General features: G+C 50.2%; 1 protein-coding gene across 2 annotated transcripts in view; it reads right to left on the bottom strand.

Annotated features, from left to right (window-relative positions):
• Window positions 1–13670, bottom strand: part of MTMR14 (myotubularin related protein 14) — a 29616-nt gene that overhangs the window by 14726 nt on the left and 1220 nt on the right. For both annotated transcript variants that reach the window (XM_068694288.1, XM_068694287.1), the window contains exons 3-13: window positions 10495–10603; window positions 9410–9485; window positions 8724–8784; window positions 8052–8174; window positions 7469–7542; window positions 4954–5024; window positions 4753–4827; window positions 2674–2740; window positions 1649–1734; window positions 1260–1336; window positions 975–1011 (exon numbers count right to left, since the gene is read on the bottom strand). In XM_068694288.1, the coding sequence (XP_068550389.1) occupies window positions 975–1011; window positions 1260–1336; window positions 1649–1734; window positions 2674–2740; window positions 4753–4827; window positions 4954–5024; window positions 7469–7542; window positions 8052–8174; window positions 8724–8784; window positions 9410–9485; window positions 10495–10603 (856 nt within the window). The remainder of the gene's footprint in view (window positions 1–974; window positions 1012–1259; window positions 1337–1648; window positions 1735–2673; window positions 2741–4752; window positions 4828–4953; window positions 5025–7468; window positions 7543–8051; window positions 8175–8723; window positions 8785–9409; window positions 9486–10494; window positions 10604–13670) is intronic.

Consider the following 13670-nt stretch of genomic DNA (forward strand, 5'->3'; position numbering starts at 1 on the left):
GTAAAACTGACCCTCTGTTCCCTGCCACAGAAACGAAGGTGCGTGACAGGTCTCCTTATCGACACCTTGCACGCACACCACAAGCACACAGCACATGCTCAGGCCACCAACGCAGAACAGAGCAGCCCCGGCCCCAGCAGCTGTTTGTACATCCAGGTAAGCAGCAAACCCAGCTGACGACTGGGGTGAGTGATACTCATACGGGGTCCTGAACCCCTGAAAGGTGGAAAAAAGGCCAGAGCTCCAGCTCTGCTTTCTCCAAGGGGTGTGACACTGTTCAGAGGCAGGGATTCCCTAGTGAGGCTAGAGTCTGAGGAGCAGGGGATTAGCTGTAGGGTTAGACACACTTCCCACTTCTTGATCTCTATCCAAAAATGACATTGCAATGTACTGCAACTACAGTCAGAGCAATCGTTTTTTTTTTTTTTTTTTTTTTGGCTTTGATTTGAACAGAATTAACCCACTAATCTTAACTGCCTCCTAGACCCACCTGGGCACTGCCAGACACACACCCCAGAACCAGCACAAGCGGCCCCGCCAGCCTGTAGCAGCACACAAGCCACGTGCAGCTGCAGCCCCCATACAGCAGAGCTGGCACACAGGACAAAGCTGTGTAGTCTCGTGTGCTTATTTCCAAGCTCCCAGGAGTCACACACCTTCAGGCTCTCTCTTCCTTGCTGAGTTGAACAGCAAGCCCTAGCAACCTTTCACCAGGGGCCAATAATGGCACTGTGGGGAAGCAGCAGGACTGACACCCACCAACCAAAGCACCAGAAAAGCAGTCTCACATCTTATGGAGAAGGAAGTGACAGGGCAAGGCTCCCACCTCACATCTGCAGCACCTCAACAACGCTTTTAGAACCCATCCGAACCAGTGATATTACCACGAAGCAGACAATGAACACCGCTACCTTAAACAAGTACCCTGAGAGCAGAAAGCGATGCTGAGGCACTGCCCCAGACGGGACACTCACCTCTTCTCCTTTACTGAGTCGATCGACCAACATGTGCCTGGAAAAAGAGCAAGGGAGGGAGGTCAGTCACTCGCCAGAAACCAGAATGAGAACAACACAAGTCATCAAGGGCAGCCAGGTGACTAATCCTCCAGATAAAAATGCGTTAGCCTCTTTTTGTCACAGCTCAGTGAGAGATGCCCCACCATCTACCTTGGGCTGTGAGCAAACACCAAAGGTGACCCTCTGAAGGCTTCTCCCCTGCTGTGCAGGGTTACATAAACAAATAAACCTCAGCGTGCCTACCCGAAGAGAAACCAGTCATAGGCCACTGTCAGGTAGAGAATCTCAGACGGCTCCAGGGACACGTGGATCAGCCCATCCTGCAAAGCAAAGGAGAGACAGCCTTCAGGCAGCAGCCCTGGGGACTGGGGCTTGGTGTTCATGACCTACACAGAGCTGGCACAATGAACCAAGGTGCCCAGAGCTTGCTCTGCCTCCAGCATGAGCTGAACACCCTCATGGTTACAGCACATGCTCCAAACCCTGAGCATCTTTGCTCTCCGCTTCGAACCCGATCCACACCCCCTTCTGAAGGCAGGATGAGCAAAAGGAACAGTAAGTGCTCCAGCACCACTTTCTGGTGACACAGTTGCTCACCCTCTGACCAACCACCCCCAGAAGCAGGTACTCACAGCCCACAAGGAGAGGCGCAGTAAGGAGATGAAGAGAGGAGTTCGATCCCAGCCGGATATACAGTGCACCAGCAGCCCGCTGTCGTCTGTTACAGGTGGGAGTGGGAAGGAGAAGGAAACAAAAAGATGTTGTAACAAGAGCAGTGACTTTTCTTTAAGGCAAAGCTGCAGTGACAAACTATTCTCCATCTCCCCAGCCTGGGCTCAACAACAGAGCTGAGCCACCAAGCCAGAACATTTTGTCTTGAATATGGCAGCCCACAAATTGCTCCGAGTGTCCTGGGCTGTCAGCAGCCCCGGCTGATGTGCTGTCCTGGTTCTGACAGCTGCTCAGGACATGAAGTCACTGGGTATGAGCATCATTTTGCTGCCCAAAGCATACACCCCTCCAGTCGCAGCCCATTATCACAATCTACCCCCACAACAGAAATAAACCTGCTCCAACTGACCACTTTCTCTCAGTCTCACCAACCTTCCCACTGACACAAAGTGATCAGAGGCACACAGGGAACCAAACTCCTGCACTCTCCAGAACATTTGCAGCATGTCCCAGTGTAACTGCAGGAGAGTCTGCAGTTTGCTGGGTGGGCAGAGCCAGCCATGGCTCTATCTATCCACAAGAGCTGGTATAAAGTCACTGTGGCTAGGAACGGGATGCCAACAAAGGGCAATGTACCTCCTTCAGGGGGTGGCTGTGATGATAAAGGATGTGAGACTCCAGGCCAGAGGGACAAAACACAGACACACAGCAAATAAAGAGAGTCAACAAGGAAAGGAAAAACGTTCTCTTCAGTTTCAAACCAGTAAAACCTTTGGTAAAGTTTTCAGACCTCCTTCCATTCCCTTTAAGAGGGGAGCTGAAGCCCTGAGACTCTAGGACCATCATCCTGTTCTGAAGAGAGAGAAGTGAAGCTCTCCATAAAGAGGCTCTTCTGCACTGGGAACTGATCCACAGCCACACTATCAGCTTCTAGGGAAAGCAACTACTCCAGTTGGACTACTAGGAGGCAAGGAATTTGCCTTACCATCACTATTGATGATTGAGATCAGCAGCTTCAGGTAGTTCTGCGTCTGCTGCACGAGGTCCCAGCTCTGTGCCAAAAGAGAAAAGTTGATGGTAAGCAAGAGGCTGCTCTGCAGTTCGGAGTTTGCCATGCTCTTGGTTTCTCTATCCAGAGAAATAATTCCACAGCCGTGTGTTACAGTGACAGGCTTTTCTCTTGGTTCTCTAACCACTCCCCAAATCCTCTGAGAAAAGCCCTCTGTGACAAGAGGCCAGGCAGGAAAAAATATTAAAAACCAACAGGCCATGGCTACTGCCTGCCTGGCTGGCACAGAACCTGCTGCCTGCAGCCCCAAAGCCCACGCTCGGAGGGACTGAAGTGAGCTGGCAAACACCTGCGGAGCCCTGACCCAGTTCTGCAGCCCCCCACACGCGTGCGCTTCACCAAGTGGCTCAGCAGCCACGGTACAGCTGCGGACGTGATGCAAGGAGCAGGACGGGACGGGCAGGCCGAGGTGAGCAGCCCGTCCCCAAAACTTGAGCATTTTTGGTGCAAGTGACCCCTGCAGGCTGCCCACAGCCCCACTGCAGGCTCGCTTGTGCTGGTGCCAGAAGGAATCATCCTGCCCTGTTTCTCTCTCTACACCACACACCAGGAATTTTCAGTTGCCCCATATACAGCTCGAAGCTTGCGCTTGGCAACAGCTCTGCCCAATAAAGCACCTAATCTAAGGGTGACAGTTCATCATTCCTTTGGCAGCCTGTTCCAAGACAAATCCTCAAAAATAACATTCAAGACTGCTTTCCTCATTTGTATGCCTGATTTCAGACTTCAGATACTGCTTCCTGTGCAGCTTTTCCTCCCTAGACCGAAGTGTGCTTTAGAAGTAGCATTTTCATAGAATTATAGAATATCCGAGTTGGAAGGGACCCACAAGGATCAGAGTCCAACTCCTGGGTCCCCAAATGACCACTCCAAAAAAATAAAATCAGATCACGTGTCTGAGAGCGTTGTCCAAACACTCCTCAAACTCTGGCAGGCTCGGTGCTGTGAACGTACTTACACATTAATCAAGTCAACCCCCAAAATACCGCTGTGATTAGCTGAACAGACAGAGAACTTCAGCTTTAAGCACAGCACCTTCTCCAGTCCTCAGATCACTTCTGCATCTATTTTCTTACACGCTCTTCAATTATTAATAACCTTTTCAAAATACTGGCTGCTCAGTACTTTAGTGAACAAGTTTCTAGTCATAAACAAACCGTGGTCCCTGTAGGCCTGCGCTTCAACACTGCGAGCTGCTTTTCCGTGACTCTGCTTGTGCTGGCACTGGCATTATTTTCGTCACTGACAAACAAGCACCGGCCGAGCACTTGGAGCGCTGCTAGTTCTGAGCTGCTTCCAGCCACAGGGCGCAGGAGCACAACACGCTCCAGCATGGCCAATCCTACCACAACCTGGAAGGACTGGCAGATCCACCATGTGAAATGGTACGCACTAGTTAGTGCGAGACAATGGGAGAAACAAGGTAAACTTCGAAGCTTGGGCAAACCTAAGAGTTCAATCATCACTGGTGATGCCATCACAGAAAAGGGGCAATGCAGATGCAGTCAGTTCTGATTTTCTCTTTTCCTGCAATAGGATAAACACCTTGCATAGCCACTAAGAAGCTGCCTAGTTATGTGGCTGCTGCCCACGAAAGGGAAGGCTGACCTCTCTCGAGACTTTCCCTAGCCAAGGAATTCTGTCCAGCAGCCCCGTGCCTGACTAACACTGCAAACAAGTAACACTGCTTGCAGTTTCCTAGCACGTTCCTCACCTTTAATAGCGACGTCTCTCCCTAATGGACTGCTAGCTTTATGCAAGCTACAGAAACAGATTTGATGTTATAGTCGGCTGCCTTGGGACACACCAATCCACAGAGCTTTTGGTAGAGGATTTCCACTGCTATTCTGAACAATCAAGTCTGCAGCTTCACTCCCACTGGGATGGTATGAAGTGAACCAGATTACTGCAACAGCAACGAGTCAGCTTTCAAATCTTTAATGATCCTTCCTGATTGAATCTCTGACCTCCCAGAGAGACGCCTACTTTGCTCACCTGGTACTCGCTCCAATCAATATTCAGAGATTGGGTCAGAGAGGCTGGGATACTTAGTGGGGCATCTACATAATCCTGGAAGTAGAAACCAACAAGAACAAAAAAAACATAATTGGTTAGAGAAAAAGCATGATTTGAAAGCCATGAGTTTCAAAAAACAAAGCTTAAGCGCAGTAAAGCCCCCAGCTTCCCATTTTATACCTGTTTCCAGTTAAATATGAGACCTTCAGCTGTGTAATCCCGGTCTTTGTACTCCTTAAAAAATTCACAGCCTGCAAGACATGAGATAATGAACAACTGTTCAGCCAACTGATATCTAACAGCCGAAGGGCCCTGTGGGACTGAAAGTGCTGGCAGCCCTGGGCTCCAGAGCACCAAACCAATCAAAAGTGTTGCCTGTGGGAAGTGAAGAGCAGTAATCAGTACAGCGTGCAGCATGGCCTCCCAGCAGCAGCAACCCAGAGCACTCAGCAGTGAAAACACTCACACGGCAGACAAAGAGCAAACTCCAAAGGCACAGCGAACGTGAAGTCTGAGGGACTGGTTTTATCCTCTCAAACAACAGGTTTCACCAAAGACCTGCGCCCTGCAGGGCCGCTGACTTTTGCACAGATCTGAGGAGTCAGCCTGGCATCCTGAGTGAGAAGGAACCAGCAAAAAGAGATGTTGGTGGAGCCTGGGGAAAGCCAGGTTTCACAGGGCGTCTGCTGCAGGTAACAAGAAAGGGCTCTGTCAGAGGCAACTGTGGTTTCTCTCACATTTAAGTCTCCCCTTTGAAACACCACAATTGCCCTATTTGAAGAAAGCAGGTATAAAACCACTTCCAAGGTTGCCCCCAAGCCCTCCCCTCCTGAAGTTTCTCCCCCATGGCTCCTGTTTCTTCTCAAACAACTATCTGAAGTCTCTGCTGCAAGCTGCAGTCACTTAGTCACAGCTGAGCAGCACCATTAGCACTGCAGCTGCCTGCAGGCTACATGAAACACCTCTCCTGAGGTATGGTGTGTGCCACAGAAGCTTCACAGCACCCACGTCACCAGGACACCCCTGTGCCAGGCACTGCATACACAAGCTTCGATCCCTGCTCCACAAGTCACAAACAACTTCAATGGTGAAAAAAATCTATGGGGACGGACAGGGCTAGTCCTAGAGAACACACAGCCAGGAAGCAATCTGTCAGTTGAGATTTAACTCCAATTAAACACTGGCTTAAAGCAAAGAACAAGGGATTATAGCAGCAAGCATTGGCACCCACAAATGCCAACTACCAGTCAGAAGGAAAGGAGGGCTTCTGTACCAGAAAGAACAAAAGCTCCCACAGATACCCCATTCTAACCCAAGTCTTTCACCCTAGACAGTTGTGTCTGGACACTGCTTCATTCACCTAAGACAACAGGATCTCAGAATAACTTTAGAGACAAATTACAAGATGGAAATTCTTTCGGTGCAAACCTGGGAACACTGATAAGAACCTATCAGTCACTACGTTTTGCCAGTCACTAGAGGGACTGTTGATCTTTAAATGTGCACGCCTCAGATTTACCAGAATGATAGCATTCCCCTTTGGAGCAGCACTGCTACAATCAGGTAACATCTGCAGGGAGTTTGCAGTGTGATAAGATTTACCTCTAGGATGGCAGTGAAGAGCTGCTAAGAGACAGCAAATGTCCCAGGTGGCAGAAGAGGAAGGAGCATCACTGAGTACTGCACACTCTGCAGATCCCCACACAGTAAGAACGCTACAATTTAACTCACTTCTTCCTCATTCTTTACAAATGCTACAAAGACGCATGCACACTGTCTTTCCCATGGTCTATGTGTGGCAAGACAAACGGCAGCAACATGCACCTGTGGCACGTGCTACAGAATGCTCTTATTTCTCACAGCCCTTTGCAATCTGCAAGGAAACCTCCATGGAAATCTTAAGGTAGCTTGTCAGAACTGGCACTAATTACTGGGTAAGAAAAGTTACGCCTTTTTTTCCCCCCTACACACACCTTAGGGGGCAACAACCAGTACTCAAGGAAAAGTCTGTGGATCACCCATGACCACTTTGTCCCTGTCCCCTTTTCTTTGTGCACAAGGGAAAAAGAAGAGTCCTTTCTGGAAGCCAGACCTCGAACACAGCAGCCTCACACCCAATCATGTTACTGAGCCCAGCAGCAGCCAGGCAGCAATGCTCAGCTCATCTTCAGCAAGTGACCCAGCGGTGGTTGCTAGGCACAGGAACTGATACAGGCAGGGAGATGGACTGAAGTGCTTCGCATCTCAGCTGCACGCCGCAGGTTAGCGGCTCTGCCTAGCACTGAGAACGTATCACAGCATCCTCTGGAAGCAGCAGGAGCAGGAAATACTCCTAAGAACTGTGGGGTTATATGCAGCTTGCTTTGTAGCAGGTAGCCCTTTGGAGTCGCAGGGCTGTCAACAGCCATCGTAACCCCAGCCCCACCACGGGGACGTTTTCTCTGTGCCTGAATTCATCACGACTGCTGAGAAATTCTTGCTGCCACCTCAGAGCGCCTGATGCCAACTCACAGCACCAGAATATCCAGATCTGTTGCACTGCTCAGTCAAAAAGAGCTTCTCTCCTGAGGGAGCGTAGGTAACGTGAAGCAAGCCACAGCCATTGCACCACACACACACACACACGTAGTTCCCAGTCCCCAGCAGCAGATTGTCACCTGTCCCTTGGGAGTCCCTCTGGACATCAGTCCTGTACCTGGGTATGGGATGGAGAGAAGTGTGAAATCAGCATAACGTTGAGCTTTGTCCACCTTCTCAGAAGACGTCACACTGCACAGGACAAGAGGAAAACAGCAGACATTTGTACAGTTTTTTCCATGGAGACACCGGCATCCAAAAAGCCTCCTGTCGCATTTCCCCGCATAATGACTCGACTCAGGAATGGGCAGAGGCAGAACTTATGCAACGCATCCAGATTAACAGGTATAGCCCTAAAATATGAAAGCTTTCCTCTGAGAGGAACGTCAGGAGAAGCAACCTGCTCCTATATGCAAGTGGAAGGCTCCCCTTTCTGAAAAGGGGATTGCCCCATCACTTCAAGCTCTACAGAGAAAACCTACTCGTACTGCAGAAGACAGATGAAAGCGGTTATTTTGCCCTCTGATACAGCTTTCTCTGGTGTGAAAGCGTGGGGGTTCTCTCTACAGCACTGCCTGACGATCCTTCTGTAGGACCAGTCCAGGGACTGCTCCCAGGATGCATGCCCAGTACCAATTCCCACGTCAGGGCTGCTACCTGCAACTCAAAGCCTGCAGAAAAACGAAGGAACCCAGACTCACTTCAAGCCAAACTTCACCTTCTTGTTTTCCACCATCAGATCACAGATGTAGCGGACAGAAAGGTAACGGAGCAGCTTGATGTCGTGTCCTCTGACCTTGTCGAACAGCTGGGAGTCTGCGTTTCTGCAACATGGAACAAGGCAAAGCCAGATCAGCGTGGAAGGCTGACCACGTCACCTGCACAATACTGCCACAGCTCTTCCTGAACTGCTTCTAGCCAGAAGCCCCACAGTATGAGCCTCGTCTCCACAGCTCAGAGTCAGACTCTGCAATGAACTGATACGCAAAATTAGTGCTAAGGGTCCCCTCTCCATTCCTCAGTCTGCTCTGCAACAAGCACATTAAATTGCAGAGTATTTTCCCCAGCCTACAGATCTACTTTTTTAGTGAATCACACACTTCAGTGTAATTCAAGTAGCCTTTTAATGGCTTTGTATCATCCCGTCTCTGTCCCTTCCCTCTGGCAACAGATTAGCAGGCGTCAGTTACGCTGGCTTCAGCCAGCCACCAGTATTCAAGACTCTTTCAAAATCAAGGAAAGGAAGACCCCAAGCTCGGCGACAACCTCAAGCCTGTACCTGAAGCCCAGATTAGGGAAGAGCAGAACTGAATGGCTGAGTGAGTCAGCTTTGGTCCAACTCTCTTTTCCTCATCTCAGCAATTGATACAAACCTAAGTGCAGAATCCTCCTCTGAAATGTCTTCTGCATCTGCCCAGGCATCATCAGAACCCCCTGCAAGAAAGGCATTAAAAATGAAACTTGTGTAAACCTACACAATCCCTATTTCTACAGACATACACGTGCCTGAAAATGCTATGGTTTGGCACCTGTTCTCTGCATATAGGCTCTCTCAGTAATCCTCCACATTTCCTCTCCTCCTGAAGAGCCTGGTTTCTAACAGAGCCCACCTTTCCCCTGTCATTGCCAAGCTCCAGGTCCTATCCTATAGGCACCCAGTACCCTCCTGAGTTGTTCTCCCTGGAGCCCAGTATATCACACCATCAGGAGGATTTGATTCCCAATGACTAGCCAGCAATAGCGAGGTCTTACTTACTCCCACCCCGCAGTCTTTGGAAATCAGTACCCCGAATCCTTCAGGCTGCCCTACTTGTCTACACGCTTCCCATAATTCACTCTTCAGCCCCAAGCTCTTTTGCTGCTACTTCCTGCACTATGAGGCGTGGCACAGTGCTTGGGAATAGACACCAGATTTTAGGTTTAGCCCTATCGTTCAGGGCCTGATACAGGGAGGTCTAGGGCACTTCTGCACCTTCTCTCAGGAGAAGACTTGACTCTGTCACGTCCCAGTGCTGAGCAGCCCAAGCAGGCAGTCAGCAGCCGACGGCTCCTCACTCACCTGAGAAGATATAGTTGTAACCAGTGCGCCCGTAGAGCTCTCCCCAGCCAGCCAGCGTTGCTGATCTGCAAATATGCTGGAGGAAGATTTTGTTATCAACCACACAGAGTCCGAGAGGCTTCCCCATACCCAGATTCACACCCACGTGCTGCCTCATTAGAGCCACAGCTGTACCTACAGCAACCCCCACAGCCCTGACCCAGGGCAAGTTCTCTGAACACATCAGACTGCCAAATGTCTTTATCTGTAGCTAGTTTTTATATCACTTTTTAATTTCCACTTCTCTGATGCACTAATGCAGTCAATTTCTGCTAAATTGGCACTATCTATCCTCCGATAATACTCTGCTTCAGCCTTATCTTCCACACTCCTGTTGATAAGACTGGGGACGGTCCCGGTGCCCCCCCAGGCAGTTTACTCCTGCAGAAGGTCAGCAGGTTCAGCCCAGGACGGCTTCACTCAAGCCAGATTAAAATCATCACGGGTATGATACTGCTATTCATGCAGCGTTTCTGAATTGAACTAGGAAAACTGAATTAAGCTACTTAAATGCTAAATGAAACTACTCCTACAGGGCTTCAGAACAGCTAAAGCAATCCACATAAAAATGAATCCAATTTCGCTCTCTTATACATTCCCTTGCAGACAAGCCCACGCGTTCTTAAGACCGTTTATGCAATCTTGCCTCCCCAGGGAACATACAAGGGGAACTTCTTTTTAGGGATAAAAGTTATTCAAAGGGAGCTCGCTACTGGGAAGGGGCAGAGAGCAACAACAGCTGTCTTTCCCCTCTCAAAAACCAAGTAACTTTGGTCCTTCAGAAGGAACACATATGGACAAAACGTCCGATCTTTGGGGTGGTGCTCAGGACGGGTGGGATAAAATAGCCTGAAGTCCCCACAGCTGATTTATATAGCTTGGACAGCAAATACTGCTTACTACTAGAGGCTGCCTGCCCATGCCTAAGAATAGCTTTTTACAGCATGAGGAAAGGTGACAACCGGCCGAAGATGTGGCTGCACAGTTCAAGTGTCACGGAGAAAGGTCATTTTCTAAGTTAAGCCAGGTAGCCCGCGAAGCTTTACCTTTCCCTTGTACAGAATGACCGGGCAAACAAATCGTCCTCTGCACCTCGCCATCTTACTCCGGTTGATGAGGTCCTGCAGCTTGCCGACCTGCACAGTGCTCTCCAGCCTGTGGGACAGAGATTCAGTTCAGTGCTCAGAGCATCTTCCCACGTCTTCCACCACCCCGGGCTGTAATCCCCATCCCTTGGGCTCAGAAGCCAGCTCTGAACTCAGCAAGCAAGGGGTTGTTTCTTTAAGAATTGTTTGCACAACGTGTGTGGACACTTCCCTGCCTTCTCTTTGTTTTGAGAGATCAGCTCAGGAGCAGCAACGTGCTGGCACTACGAGCACGGTCTGCTTCAGGCACACGTGTGGCTTATTAGCAAAGGACGGCCACAGTAAGCCAGCGTCTGCAAAAACTGAGTCTGCTTTCCTCTCCACCACCCTTCTGTCAAAAAGAAGCTCTGCACTAGTGACTATCAGCAGGAATTTTGCAAGCAAAAATAAATAAAATAGAAAATTAAAGCCTGAAAACTTGATGAACCTTAGTTCTGGTCACATGCATCGCCGGACAGTTAGCCAGCTCCCTGTAAACTGCCTAGGGGGTTGCAGAGGGGAGTTAGATTCATGTCAGCTGCATCTGAACAACTGCATTTTATGTTCTGGTTAAAGTAAAACAGAAATGTGTTTTGGAGACACATTTTGGAAGCAACTTACTGCTGTAATTTTTCCAAGTACCAGCCTAAACTTGACAGGAATCCAAGCTGCCACCTGCACTGACCGTACCTCCCGAAGGGCTGCGTACCTCAGAGGAGGACTGGAGCTCCCACAAGGAGCTCTAGAAGTGCCCAGACCGACAAAACAGAAGCCAGATGAAGTCCAGTCACAGAGAAGTGCACGATCAGGCACTCAGAGATGATTAACAAGAATTTCCAGTTGGCCCTTTCCAGCAGCAGAGCTCAGCACGAGCACTGAGATGAACCCATTGATCTCTGGATGCCCGTAAGTTATCGACCTACCAAGTCTTACAAAAGGGACAAATACGATTGTGGGAAGCTCTCCAGCGAGACTGAAAGGTAGCAGCATTGCTGTGCAGGGCACCCAGGAGACCCACACGGGTGCGGTGAGGCACAGAAGCCCCCAGGGATGGCCAGGGGACAGCGTGGGGCAACAGAACCTGCCATGGCTTGAGTGGCTCAGCAAGTGGAGATTAAGTGAGGACACAGCAATACAGGCACTCAGGTGTGTACAAGGACTAGCAACAGAGAGGGAGAAGGGCTTAAAGGCAAAGAATAATGCTAGGCTGGAGAGAAATTAATACCTGCATGCTAGAAATTAAAAGAAAGTTTCCAGGCTTCAGAATCAGTGAGAGCGTGGAGCAAGCTACCTACAGCAGGCGTTCAGCAAAGGATTAGAAAATCCTCATTAACGTGGAAACCGATAGGTTTGTGGGAAAGGTTACGGGAGGTGCTGCTGGTGGAAGCAGGGAGACAGCAGGAGTTCAAATCCTACATTTTTAAAACAATTTGATTCCCACAATTCATAGCTGAAGCTTTGTGTTTTTTTTTCACGTGTTTCCCTACAGATGGAACAACTTCCTCCGGCTCCAAAAAGCTTTGACATTTTCCCGAATTTAAAGAGTAAGAAGCCAAGCTGATTTTTAAACAGCACGGACACGGGGGCACCAGGAGCACAGCCGGGGCAGTGCCAGCACCGTACCTGTGCCACACAGCAGCACGCAACACCGCGCGCAGGCAACGGGCACAACCCGAGCTGCTCGTCCTCGGCGCTGCATGCAGCCAGGAGCTCTGCTCGGCAGGATTTCCCTGCTAGCACGCCCTCCTCAGAGAGCACGCCAGTAACACACGCTGCAGGAACATCACAAGGCTGCCTGGGACCAGGTGAAGAGAGGTGGAAGAACGCCACGCGCCTCAGCTCCTAATTCTCGGGATTTTTTAGAAGATACTGCCGGGCATCCTTACTCCTGTGTTAATTCTCTTGCTCCAAACCAGCCCCACAACCCGGATTTCTCTTTTTAAAAGCAAGGGGAACATGCCCTGTAGGAGCACACAGCCAGGCGCCCTCTGCTACTTTCTGCAGCTCACCGTGAGCCAGCACCGAGCCACAGGGCACCCAGCTCCTGGGGCTGGTAGCCACACACACACCGAATTCCTCCCATGCCTCCGCTGCCTTGATCTCAGAGCGCAGACGGCCAAGCTGGAGGAACACCTCAGCAAGACCATTTTACCCCCTTCAAGCTGCCCAGACACCGAGTGAACAGGGCCAGGAAACCGCCCTGGGTTTCAAACAGCCAGTTTTTGCTAGTTCCCTACAGAAACAGCTGCACCAGCAAAACCGACAGGGCAGCAGCACAGGGTTCACACGAGCTGGAACTGCTTCCAAAAAACGTGGCGCTCTCAGAGGTAAGAAGTGTCTCGTGCACTTCAAGGAGCTCTTACCGGCTGAATAACAACATTACAAAGGTGAAAGGCAGCCCGAGACACCAGCTGCTAGAGGGATTGGCCTGTTCACTGGAAGAGGTTCTGGCGTTCTGCACCACAAGAAGCGCAACAGTCTCCGTATCGCTCGGATTTGTTTGGGATTGCAGAATTATTCCGCAGAATACCAAGGTGCAACCAAAAGCTGGGTTCGTGGAGAAGGAATCGAGCAGCTTTTACTGAGGCTACTGCCCAGAAATCAGAAGGAACGGGGTGGTGGAGGGCAGACTGCTGCCGGGACTCCCTGGGACAAGAAATCAAGACTTGAAAACAAATTGATATTTGAAGTGGTGACTGTCACTGCTGACTTGCAGCGTCTCAGGAGAGAGCAGGACCCTGAACGCGAGCACACTTGTTGGGGTTACTCTGCCCGTCAGAAAAGTTAAGTGACTGCTGCTCTTGCGAGAACAGGGAAAAAGAGAAGTGTTTGCTTTCTCTTCCCTAAAGACCCTGCTGGCTGCGTTTCCAGCTGCTGACTTCACCTTCCCTCCTTTCTGCAGCGAGGGGTTTCATTTCTTCTCATCGGATCTAACCCGGCCTCAAGCAGAAATGCCCTCACCCGACAGCCAGCTGGGGCTGTTTTCCTGACCCCACCACCTCCAGCACCCACGGCAGGCACCAGCTGATGGATTCCTTCAGCAGGAACCCGTCACTGCTGCGGTGGGAATGTGGCAACCCCCAGCCTTCGAGCACCCT

This window comes from Anas acuta, chromosome 11, assembly GCF_963932015.1.
Source record: "Anas acuta chromosome 11, bAnaAcu1.1, whole genome shotgun sequence".
Classification (NCBI taxonomy): Eukaryota; Metazoa; Chordata; class Aves; order Anseriformes; family Anatidae; genus Anas; species Anas acuta.